Raw genomic sequence first — 11729 nt, forward strand, 5'->3', positions numbered from 1 at the left:
CCGTTAGAAGGCTGCTCCTGGGGTCCCGGGGAGGGCGAGAAAGGAGGCGGAGATGATGGAGGGATCCAGGACTAGTTTAGGGATGCCTGGACTTGCTGATGGACCTTGGGGCAGAGATGAGCACTAGCATTAAAATGCTGCGATAGGGGCATCCCTGGTGGCGCAGTGGTTGAGAGTCCGCCTGCCGATGCAGGGGACACGGGTTCGTGCCCCGGTCCGGGAAGATCCCACATGCCGCGGAGCGGCTAGGACCATGAGCCATGGTCGCTGAGCCTGAGCGTCCGGAGTCTGTGCTCCGCAAAGGGAGAGGCCACAACAGTGAGAGGCCCGCGTACCGCAAAAAAAAAAAAAAAAAAAAAAAACCACCACCACCACTCGAGGCAGAACCGGGGGAGCCCCTCTAACCTAGTCCAACCCCTCCACCTCCACCAGCGCAGCTCCCTGATCCGGAACTTTTGTAGAGTGTGCACCCGCCTCCGGCGAGGGGCTGGCAAGAAAAGGACCACGTCCGGCGGGGGGCGGGAAAGAGACGGGCTGCTTCCGGCGCGGCGGTTCCTCCCCGGCCCGGCAATTTTAGGAAATGGTTCGGGTGCTCTCGGAAGGAGAGACTTCTCCGTTCGGCTGGCTCTGTTTCCGCTGCCTCCGCTCCCCCACAACCTCCGCGCCGCCAGCCTCTCCTGCCTCCGGTCCCGCCAGAGCCCCCCAGGCTCCTTAAACACCTCGGTCCTTGAAGTCCCTCTGTGTCCCTCGCGCCTCTATAGCCTGTGTTCTCCGGGCTCCTCTATCCTTCTGCCCCCCTTTCAGAGGCCGACTTTGCGGACGGTGGGAACCACCTGGCTTCCCGGGCGGGATTGACTGACCGAACGTCCAGTGACTATCCTAATCTGGCAACTGGGGGGTTGGAGAGGTGGCCTGGCCTGGGACTGACGAGGTAGGGTCTTCCCCAGAAGTCAGACATGGGACTCACTGGCCTCAGGGCAGCTATGGCGCCTTCTGACTGCCCAGCCAGGGTGATGGAATTTGCCTGTCAGACTGACTGACTAATGGTGGACTGCCCTGGACTAAGCAGTTTTGGAGGAACCACCCAAGGTAAAGGCTCTGAACTGACAGGTCCCTACCCCCAGGCTGACCAGCCCTGCCACCTTCACTGACCTATCCCCACCACCTGTGCAGCCATGGAGAAGATGTCCCGCGTGACTACAGCCCTGGGTGGCAGCACGCTAACGGGCCGCACCATGCACTGCCACCTGGATGCACCAGCCAACGCCATCAGTGTGTGCCGTGATGCGGCCCAGGTGGTCGTGGCAGGCCGCAGCATCTTCAAGATCTATGCCATTGAGGAGGAGCAGTTTGTGGAGAAGCTGAACCTTCGTGTGGGCCGCAAGCCCTCGCTCAACCTGAGCTGTGCAGATGTTGTTTGGCACCAGATGGACGAGAACCTGCTTGCCACGGCGGCGACCAATGGCGTCGTGGTCACCTGGAACCTGGGCCGGCCATCCCGCAACAAGCAGGACCAGCTGTTTACGGAGCACAAACGCACGGTGAACAAAGTCTGCTTCCACCCCACTGAGGCCCACGTGCTGCTCAGTGGCTCCCAAGATGGCTTCATGAAGTGTTTCGACCTTCGCAGGAAGGACTCTGTCAGCACCTTCTCGGGTGAGGCCCTTGGAGGCGGGTCGGGCAGGTGTGCATCTCTGCAGGTGGCTGGCCTGTCTAGGCGGGTTGAGAAATGCTGTGTGCATCAAAGGCCCCCAGATGTGCTCTCAGAGGGCTTCCTGGAGGAGCAGCCAGCCGAGCTGGCACTGGAAGAGTGGGTGGAGGTGAGCAGGGGAGGGGCAGGGCAGGGTAGGCCTGGTGGAAGTGTGAGGGGTACCTGGAGTGTGATCACAGCTCTGATGCAAACTGGTTCAGCAGGAATCAAGGCTGAGTGTGGGATCAGGGAGAGAGCAGGGCCTGAGCAGATCCACAGCCTACCTGGGCAGCCGAGCAGAGAGTTTGTTTTGCTGTCTCCTCTTTCCTTGCCTCAGAGCTCCAGGCCACCTCATTGCACAAAGTCTACCTCCCGGGTCCTCAGCCCAGGGAAGCAGTGGGGAGTGGTGCACTGCCTGGTCGCCCCCCAGTTCTCTTCCCAGCAGGCCCAGCTCCCTGACAACCCCCTTTGAGCCAGCTCTCCCTTTTCACCTCGATGAGCCCAAGTGAAGCACAGGGCAGAGCCCAGAGAGAATCTGAGGGCTTCTTAAGACAGACCTTGAACTACCTGTGCTGGGGAAAAGCTGGATACTGCACTCAGAGGCTCTTGGTGTGGTGGTCCACAGGGGTGGACATGTACCCTCAAGGTGTCCAGTGCTCCGGGGCTGACCTGGCAGCTCCAGCTCAAGGTGTAGGGACTGGGCAGATCCTGGGGCATCCCATCCATGCCTCCGTGGGCCTGAGGCCTCCAAAGATTGTATTCGGCCCACTGAGACCCCTGTTCATTCAATGCTGATACCTGGTCCTGAAGCCAACCACAGCTTCGCCCAAGGACTGATATCAGGTGCAGAATCCAGGGAAAATTGAGGTCCAGGAGCCTGTGTCAAAAACCACCCAACGTCTTGTGTCCCTCTTACCAGCCCAGGCTATTGTGTCTGCTCTGCCAGGCCTCTCCTCGCCCCTGTCCACCCTGGGCAGGCCTTGGCAGTATCTACTCCACCCTCTAGGCCTCCTGGCCTGCGCCATGGGCAGGCATGTGACACCAGTCCACATTCATTCCAAGGGATCCCCCTTGGTTGCTCTCCCTCCTGGAGTCCCTGTAGGCTACCCACCCACCCACTCACCCCCAACTCTCCCTCCACTGATGTCCTGCCCACAGGCCAGTCTGAGAGTGTGCGTGACGTCCAGTTCAGCATCCGGGACTACTTCACCTTCGCCTCCACCTTTGAGAACGGCAACGTGCAGCTCTGGGACATTCGGCGGCCCGACCGCTGTGAGAGAATGTTCACGGCCCACAATGGGCCTGTCTTCTGCTGCGACTGGCACCCCGAGGACAGGTGTGGGGTGGGGTGGGGGCCGGGGCAATGGGGCAAGATGGGTGGGGCTTATGGAAGGGCTCTCTCACTGCCTCAAGACCTGTGAGACAGAGTGGGGAGCCCTCCCACCCCAAAAGAGGTCACTGAGGACCTCACGGGCCTTCCACAGGGGCTGGTTGGCCACAGGTGGGCGTGACAAGATGGTAAAGGTCTGGGACATGACCACACACCGCGCTAAGGAGGTGCACTGCGTGCAAACCATTGCATCTGTGGCCAGAGTCAAGTGGCGGCCTGAGTGCCGCCACCACCTAGCTACGTGCTCCATGATGGTGGACCACAACATCTACGTGTGGGACGTGCGCCGGCCTTTTGTGCCAGCTGCCATGTTTGAGGAGCACCGTGATGTCACAACAGGCATTGCGTGGCGCCACCCGCACGATCCCTCCTTCCTGCTTTCCGGCTCCAAGGACAGCACCCTATGCCAGCACCTGTTCCGTGATGCCAGCCAGCCTGTTGAGCGCGCCAACCCTGAGGGCCTCTGCTATGGTCTCTTTGGGGATCTGGCCTTCGCAGCCAAGGAGAGCCTAGTGGCCACTGAGTCGGGGCGCAAGCCCTACACTGGGGATCGGCGCCACCCAATTTTCTTCAAGCGCAAGTTGGACCCTGCTGAGCCCTTCTCAGGCCTCGCCTCCAGTGCCCTCAGTGTCTTTGAGATGGAGCCTGGCAGCAGTAGCATGAGCTGGTTCGTGGACACGGCTGAGCGTTATGCCCTGGCTGGCCGGCCACTGGCCGAGCTTTGTGACCACAACGCAAAAGTGGCTCGGGAGCTGGGCCGCAACCAGGTACGTAGGGCTGGGCTGAGGGTCATGACCTTGGTGCAGGGTCAGGGAGCTCCTCTGACTGCTGCACCCAGACCCTGCCCTGAGTTCAGTGCTCAGTTCTGGTTGAGGTCACCACTGGCTCTTGCCCCAGTAACTAAGGGTGTCCAGAGCCCCAAGTGGGCCAGATGCCAATGCCATTCCTGGGATGCAGGTCTGGGGTGCTGTGGGGCTGGAGCCCCCCTCTTCTGGCTTATCCTTGCTCTTAGACTTCCCGAGGTGTCCAGCCCTACAGAGAAGGCCCACACTGCCTCGCTTATCACCTCCCGGGGACCCCAGGCTCATTTCCATGTTTCTTTCTGTGCCTCTACAGGATCGAGGCTAGGGTTTTTGTCCTTCCATGGGCATCAGTTTCCCATCTGGGGCAGGCCAGGACATTGGGTCCCTGGGGCAGCTGAAAGCTGAGGGTTTGTGGTTCTATCCAGGCAGAGGGGGGCCTGCACGGGGCGCCAGGGACACAGGACCCCCGTGAGTGACCAGTGCCCACCCCTAGGTGGCGCAGACGTGGACCATGCTACGGATCATCTACTGTAGTCCTGGCCTGGTGTCCACCACCAACCTCAACCACAGCGTGGGCAAGGGCAGCTCCTGTGGCCTGCCACTCATGAACAGGTAGACACCTGGGGGTGGCTTTCCCCAGAGGGTGGGATTGTTGGGGCCCACCTATCCATCGGCCTTCCCTGCCTCCAGTTTCAATCTAAAGGATATGGCCCCAGGGCTGGGCAGTGAGACTCGGCTGGACCGCAGCAAGGGTGACGCACGGAGTGACACAGTGCTGCTGGACTCCTCAGCCACGCTTATCACCAACGAAGGTAGGCTGGGAGCAGACGCAGGGCATTCATGGGAGTGAGACTGGGGCCTCCCAGAGTGAGCTGGCCCTGCAATGCTCTCCCTCCCTGTGGCAGATAACGAGGAGACCGAGGGCAGCGACGTGCCTGCCGATTACCTGCTGGGCGATGTGGAAGGTGAGGATGACGAGCTGTACCTGCTGGACCCGGAACATGCTCACTGTAAGTAGGGGCTTGGGGAGGGCTGGGGCCAGGAGGCGGGGCCAGAGGCTCATACCCTGCCTACCCACCCTCCCCGCTTCGCAGCCGAGGAGCCCGAGTACGTGCTGCCCCAGGAAGCCTTCCCACTGCGCCACGAGATTGTGGACACCCCACCCGGGCCTGAGCACCTGCAAGACAAGGCCGACTCGCCCCACGTGAGTGGCAGTGAGGCAGATGCAGCCTCCCTGGTGCCTGTGGACTCTTCCTTCTCACTCATCTCCGTCTCACACGCACTGTATGACAGCCGCCTGCCGCCTGACTTCTTCAGTGCCCTGGTGTGCGATATGCTGCGCTTCTATGCAGAGCAGGGCGACGTGCAGATGGCCGTGTCCGTGCTCATTGTGCTGGGTGAACGCGTGCGCAAAGACATCGACGAGCAGACCCAGGTGGGTGATAGGGTGTGGGGGGTCTCCCTGGAGCAGCTGCCACCCCCAGGACTACCCCTGCACGCCCCGCTTGCACCCGCCCCTCTGTCTGTGCCCAGCACACTTGGGGGAAGCTCTTCAGTGTGCCCGAAACCCTGGTCTCTTACCTCCTTCCTCCCCTCCCTGCACCACCAGGAGCACTGGTACACGTCCTACATCGACCTGCTGCAGCGCTTCTGCCTCTGGAATGTGTCCAACCAGGTGGTCAAGCTCAGCACCAGCCGTGCCATCAGCTGCCTCAACCAGGCCTCCACCACCCTGCACGTCAACTGCAGTCACTGCAAGCGGCCCATGAGCAGCCGGGGCTGGGTCTGCGACAGGTGCCACCACTGCGCCAGCATGTGCGCCGTCTGCCACCACGTGGTCAAGGGTCTGTTCGTGTGGTGCCAGGGCTGCAGTCACGGCGGCCACCTGCAGCACATCATGAAGTGGCTGGAGGGCAGCTCCCACTGCCCCGCCGGATGCGGCCACCTGTGCGAGTACTCCTGACCCGCCTGCCGGACCTGGATGGGTGTGCTGGGCTTGTGAACCAAATAAAGGAAGCGGGAGACGTATTCTGAGGCTGCCTGTCACCGGTCGCGTCGCTTACGGTCCAGTCCCCGCGCGGGCGACTCTGGTGGGCGGGTGGCAGTGCGTCCACGAGAGCTGGCAGTAGCCAATAGCAGCTCTTGGTGTGACCTTCGTCCCGCCTTCCGGAAGTGCTCCCTATTTCCAGGACGGGCCAAAGGAAGCCGCTTCCGGGAGCCGGCCTGTTGCCACGACGACGGAGCTCCCGGCATGCCTCGCGGCGGCGGGCTATGGCGTTGGGGGTGCGGCTACTCCTGTTGCTCGCGCTCTGGACGCTGGTGGTTCCGGCCCGGAGTCTCCGGGAAGCAGGCGACGGAGGGTGGTGAGCGGCGCCGGGTGGCAGGGCGGAGTGGGGCGTGCGGCGGGGCGGCCAAGGGCACTGACCAGCTGTATCGGCAGGCAGCAGCCCGGGCCGGGGGCGCCGGCGGCCGTGGCAGAGGAGGAACGCTGCACCGTAGAGCGCCGGGCCGACCTCAGCTATGCCGAGTTCGTGCAGCGGTAAGTGCGTTCTCTTGTGTGGCCACACCTCCCACGCCCGAAAACCCTGGGGCTCCGTCACCCTGCACCGCAGAGGCCGCGCACTGGTCGCCGGCCCGTCCTCCCGGACCTCCTGAGGCCTCTTCCCCTTGAGCTCGTGCGAGCGCGTGTGGGCGGGGGCGGAGGATGGGCGCGGATCAGACTGAGGCCATGATTCCGCCTTTTCTTCTAGCTACGCCTTTTCCAGACCTGTCATTCTGCAGGGGCTCACAGACAACTCGGTGAGTGCTCACGGTCCTCGCGACCACCACTCGCCCGTGCTGAGCTTGGCCCCTGAGTACTTTCCCCGCACCCACAGAGGTTCCGGGACCTGTGCTCCCGTCAAAGGCTGCTGGCCTTGTTTGGGGACAGCGTGGTCCGGTTGAGCACTGCCAACACCTACTCCTACCAGAAAGGTGAGCTGCCCCTCCCTGCAGCCCAGCCTGCTTGCCAGCATCCTGAAGGTAGCACCAATCAGTCCTGACCAACCCCTTTCAAACTGCAGTGGACCTGCCCTTTCAGGAGTATGTGGAACAGATGCTGCACCCCCAGGACCCCTTCTCCATGGGCAATGGTGAGCCAGACGGGTGGCCATGGGGTGGGGTGGGGTGACTTAGGAGTACCCAGGTGCCAAGATCCCTGCATCCTCCTGTGTTTTCTGCTGTCAGACACCTTGTACTTCTTTGGGGACAATAACTTCACGGAATGGGCATCACTCTTTCGGCACTACTCTCCACCGCCATTCAGCCTGCTAGGTACCATTCCTGCTTATAGCTTTGGAATTGCAGGTGGGTGCCCTGCAGGACCAGGGGACTTGGGAACTGGGTGGGGGAGGATTAGGCTTGGTAACCAGCTGCTCATAACTCACCACACAGGTGCCGGCTCTGGGGTGCCCTTCCACTGGCACGGGCCCGGGTTCTCAGAGGTGATCTATGGCCGAAAGGTCAGCACAGGGTGGGACTGAGACTTTGGGTTCACTGACCACAGCACAAAGAGTGACCTTGCTGCTCCCACCCTCAGCGCTGGTTCCTGTACCCTCCTGCAAAGACACCTGAATTCCACCCCAACAAAACCACACTGGCCTGGCTCCGGGACACATACCCGGCCCTGGCACTATCTGCACGGCCCCTGGAATGCACCATCCACGCTGGTGAGGTCAGTGGCTGGCAGACAGGGGCCAGGCTGGGCTGGGCCAAGGGCCCCCAACCAATCCCTGTGTCCCCCCAACTCCCAGGTGCTGTATTTCCCTGACCGATGGTGGCACGCCACACTCAACCTCGACACCAGCGTCTTCATCTCTACCTTTCTCAGCTAGCCAAAGGGGGTGGCTGGGGAGCCCGTCGCACACCAGCACATGCCCCTATAGTGCTCACAGATTTTATTACAGGGACAGAGGTGGCAGTGGCAGCCTCAGCCCAGCCCACTCTCACCCGCTGTTTCTGGCCCAGAGGGGGATGGGGGAGGCTCATGACCCAGCAGAACTGATGGGGGTGGGCTTGGGGACACCAGGACAGGGATCTAGGGAAACAAACTATGTACAGCGGCTAGAGACTACTGCCCAAGGCCCTCCTGAGCCAGGGTACCAGGCAAGGCGGGTGAGTGGCTCACACACCCGCACTGCCTCAGTAGTCCTCCACCCAGCCATTCTCGGAGATGAACGCGTCAATGACCTCTTTCATGGCCAGGTTGGGGATGAGCTGTTCCTGGGTCAGGGGGCTCCGAGTCACAGGGTCGAAATGGCCCACACGCTGCAGTGACAACAGAATCAGAATTAGGAGGTGCTCAGTGGGTGTGGGTCCTGCTCCCACCTCCCATGGGCCCTCACCTGCAGGTGCTCCTCAATGTCCTTGCGGTCATAGGTGATACCACTGGGTGTGATGCAGGGCTCCCGCATCAGCTCAAAGCTGATCTTGCCACACAGGTAGTCGGGTATATCTCGCTTCTGCAGCACACAGGGTCAGGTCAGGGGCTGGGAAGGGGCACTGCTCCGACTCCTGCTACCCACAGACCCCAGAAGACAGGCAGCTCACCTTTCTCTTCTCGTCTACCTGGGAGAAGAGCTCATCCATGTCTGCCAAGTACTTGTCCTGCAAAGAACCAAGCAGCTATATGTGGGCCTGACACCCCATCTCCCTTCCCCAGGCACCAAAAAGCACAGACCCAGCAGGAGCCAGGGGCACCTCACGTCCGTCACACGCATGCAAATACACACAGGACCCACACTTGGGCTGGGGCACCCTCACATGCTTGGCCTCAATGCAGGCCTGTTGGGCCCGGAGGTGGCCATCGTCCTCATCACCCTCATGGTTCCGCTGACACTCTTCCAGTTCCCTGGAGGTTGACCAAAAGCTGATCAGAGATGGGTCTGGCCGGGAGGTCAGACTCCACTCCAATCTTAGGCTCATTCAGGCCTCATTCCCCTCCATCTCCTGCGTGCCAGAGTTGCCCTTCAATAAATGATTGTGTTCACGACTCAAGAGTTAACCTAGAAGTGGTGACTTCGGGGGGGCGCCTGTCATCACCACAGCCCACCTCTCACGCTCGGCCATAATGAGCTGTGTGAGGTAAGAGTGCAGCTCGTTCTCCTGGTGGATGCGCCGCTCCTCAATGCTGTTCCAGCGCTTCTTCTTCGCGATGCGCAGAGCACTGGGGATGTCGTCCCCAAAGTTGAGCCGCTGCTCCTTGGCCAGGTTGTAGGCTGGAGGAATAGAAGATTTGGATAAACCTCCAGCCAGTCCACCCGCCTGGTCCCAGGCACCCTGGCACCAGCCAGCCTCTAAGCCCACCTCGCTGCAGGTTGGCAATAGCCTCATCATAGCTCTCCATCTCCAACTGGCATTGTCCCAGGAAGAAGTGTGCCTTCACAGACTGCCCGTCCAGCTCCAGGGCGCGCCGGCAGTCAGCCAGAGCTTGCTCATGCTGCTGCATCTTCAGGTAGCACAATGCCCGGTTGGTGTAATACACCGCCACCAAGGGATTCCGGGTCTGGAGAACAAGGGCAGACCAGCCAGCGTGAGGGAATGAGCTCAGCCTACCCCCTCTGTCCCAGCTTGAAGCCCATAGCTGGAATCAAGACACTACAGGTTTCTCAGCTTCCAAGCCTCTGGGTTCTGAGGGAGGGTGGAGCCTACCTGAGCCCACCCTCTGGACTCCAGTGAGTCTTGTGAAGGTAGCTTTTCCAGATCTGTGGAAATCACCAGCTTTGGGCCTGGACTCCTCAAGGGGCAAGGGTCCCTGGCCCCCAGGCGAGTGGGCCTCAAGCACTCTGAAGCTCCCACCCGCCACAGTTCTCTGGCAACCAGCACTGGTTCGGGAGCCGTGGCCTTGGCCCCTTTGGAACAAGATCATCACTGAGTTCTCAGAGCCCAAGCACCACCCCCCTCCGAAAGTCGGGCGGGGGCGGCCAGACAGGGGCTCCGGGGAGGACGCTGAGGCAAGCCGCAGCCCGGCCCCTCCCCTGGCTCGGACGCTGGCCCCCTCCCGCGGCGCGGGCGCACTCACGATGGCGCGGCCATAACAGGCCGCCGCCTCCGGGTACTTGCGGCCCACGAAGAGCCGGTTGCCCTGTTCCTTGAGCTCCTGCGCGCTCGGGCTCTTTTCCGGGCTCCCGCCGCCGGCGCTCAGTCGCGCGCCGCCCTCCTTCTCCTCCTTGCCCTTCATGGCGCCGCGCGGCCCGGCCTGGGCTCCGCTCCCAGGCTCCGCGCCGGGCCCGCCCTACGCCCGCAGCCCGAGCCCGCGATCCGCTCGGGCCCGGTCCAGCGCTCCGCCACCGGAACTTCCGGCCGTGCAGGTGGGCGGGGCCAGCGGGAAGGATGGCCTGCCAGCGGGCGGGGCCGCGCGTGCACCAGACGCGAGGCGGAGGAGGGGCGGGGGCGGGGCAGGCGGGGGAGCATGCGCTCGCGGCAACACGACGCGCGGCATCTGAGGCCTGAGAAGCGCCGAGGTCGTCGGGGCAGGATCCCACTCGGGCGCTCCGACGCCCCGCCCCCGAGGCTCCGCCCAGGCGCGTGGGGATGGCGACTGCCCGCGGGCTCGGGCTGTGAGGACCCGAGCAGCTGGGCTGCTGTCCTGGGGTGCCACGGGGAAGTGCTGCGGGCGCGCGCGGCTCGCCCCCAGGGGCGGCTGGAAACCCTGGAGCGATGGTAGGGCGGTGGGGACATCGGGCGGGCGGGCCGACCCCTGTGGCTCGGACTCCCCGTCACCGCCCTTCCCCAGGTATCGAGAGAAGTTGCCCGCAGCCATCGAGGGCCGGGCGGAGAAGCACGTGACGCGACGAGCCGGATCAGCTGCAGGCGTGGAAACTGGCGGTGAGAAGCTTCCCACGTGGGGGACGGAGCCTTCCGGGGCGGGACGTAGCGCCGTGGGCGTGGCTTCCTCCTGGGGGCGGGGCCCCTAGCGAGGTCCACAAGCCGTGACCCCAGACCCAACCTGACCACCTAGGGGCCGCTTTCGGCCGCACCTGCAGCAGCTCGTGACCGCCAACTCCCCGGAGCTGGTGGTGCAGCGCTCGGCCGCCGCCTTCCGTCCCCTGTCAGACGTGAACGCAGCGGTCACGGAATTGTGCGCCCTCCGGGGCGCGGGCCCGGCTGTCACCTCGCGTTAGCAGGGAGAGCTGGGCGTCCCCCCGGCGAGGTCGTGGGCGGGACCTGGCGTGTTAGTGGCCTTATCTGTGAAATGGCCAGATGGCCAGATACGTGACACCGAGAGTTGTTGGGAATGGCAGCCCCACGCCATTTACTTCCCGCGGCAGTCCTGGCTGCCAGAGCTCTCGAGGTAGCAGTCTTCATGTCTGATGAGGCAGTGGCCGCAGCGCCCGATCTGCCAGCCCTGCAGTACACCCTGAAGCACCACCTGCTCTACCTGGGCCGGGTGCAGGAGCGTGCCACAGCCCTGAGCCAAGGTGCAGTCTGTTGGCGGCCAGGGAGGGCATCCAGGACTCTGGTCAGGGTGATGTGCAGAGTTATCCAGCAGGGTAGGGTGACTGGTGCCCCTGAGCCCCAGACTCCCTCTGCACCTCCCCAGGCAGTGCCTCAGGCTGTGGACCCCTCACCGTGTGGAGACAGCACTGTGGATCTGGGCTGTAGGGCAGAAGCTGTGCCCTGACCTGCTGCCTGACCTCGGTCCCAGCCTGGCCACCCCTGAGGACACCAGGCCAGCCAAGAAGCACAGGACCCAGGCCTACTGACTTGGCTGTGGCCCAGGGCTTGCACACCTACCCTGTGATCTCAGGGCACAAGTCTTTGGACAGGGGGCTGGCTGCTGTAGGAGCTCAATAAATGCTTGCTGAAC

General features: G+C 62.9%; 3 protein-coding genes and 1 pseudogene across 7 annotated transcripts; 3 read left to right on the plus strand and 1 right to left on the minus strand.

Annotated features, from left to right (window-relative positions):
- The first annotated feature begins 541 nt into the window (after window positions 1–541).
- Window positions 542–5902, plus strand: WDR24 (WD repeat domain 24). The gene is made up of 8 exons (XM_060078722.1): window positions 542–1656; window positions 2849–3026; window positions 3175–3847; window positions 4377–4495; window positions 4574–4695; window positions 4789–4893; window positions 4978–5318; window positions 5493–5902. The coding sequence occupies exons 1-8, from the start codon at window positions 1176–1178 to the stop codon at window positions 5844–5846; spliced, it is 2373 nt and encodes a 790-aa protein (XP_059934705.1). The 5' UTR covers window positions 542–1175; the 3' UTR covers window positions 5847–5902.
- Window positions 5903–6116: 214 nt separating this feature from the next.
- Window positions 6117–8912, plus strand: JMJD8 (jumonji domain containing 8). Of its 5 annotated transcripts, none has more exons than XM_060120142.1 (9): window positions 6117–6246; window positions 6324–6422; window positions 6634–6682; window positions 6760–6856; window positions 6946–7014; window positions 7109–7228; window positions 7316–7383; window positions 7461–7590; window positions 7675–8912. In XM_060120142.1, the coding sequence occupies exons 1-9, from the start codon at window positions 6155–6157 to the stop codon at window positions 7689–7691; spliced, it is 741 nt and encodes a 246-aa protein (XP_059976125.1). In that variant the 5' UTR covers window positions 6117–6154; the 3' UTR covers window positions 7692–8912. The 5 variants fall into 5 exon arrangements, with proteins under 5 accessions (XP_059976125.1, XP_059976122.1, XP_059976123.1 ...); XM_060120139.1 differs by having other exon boundaries at window positions 7316–7365; window positions 7461–7595; XM_060120140.1 differs by having other exon boundaries at window positions 7109–7195; window positions 7461–7595.
- Window positions 7804–10226, minus strand: STUB1 (STIP1 homology and U-box containing protein 1). Its single transcript, XM_060120137.1, has 7 exons — window positions 9942–10226; window positions 9227–9425; window positions 8973–9138; window positions 8684–8771; window positions 8471–8527; window positions 8266–8382; window positions 7804–8188 (listed from the first exon to the last, which is right to left on the minus strand). The coding sequence occupies exons 1-7, from the start codon at window positions 10098–10100 to the stop codon at window positions 8063–8065; spliced, it is 912 nt and encodes a 303-aa protein (XP_059976120.1). The 5' UTR covers window positions 10101–10226; the 3' UTR covers window positions 7804–8062.
- Window positions 10227–10325: 99 nt separating this feature from the next.
- On the plus strand, window positions 10326–11720 carry LOC132503581 (uncharacterized; annotated as a pseudogene).
- The last annotated feature ends 9 nt before the right edge of the window (window positions 11721–11729 follow it).

Source organism: Mesoplodon densirostris, chromosome 16 (genome assembly GCF_025265405.1).
Source record: "Mesoplodon densirostris isolate mMesDen1 chromosome 16, mMesDen1 primary haplotype, whole genome shotgun sequence".
Taxonomy (NCBI): Eukaryota; Metazoa; Chordata; class Mammalia; order Artiodactyla; family Ziphiidae; genus Mesoplodon; species Mesoplodon densirostris.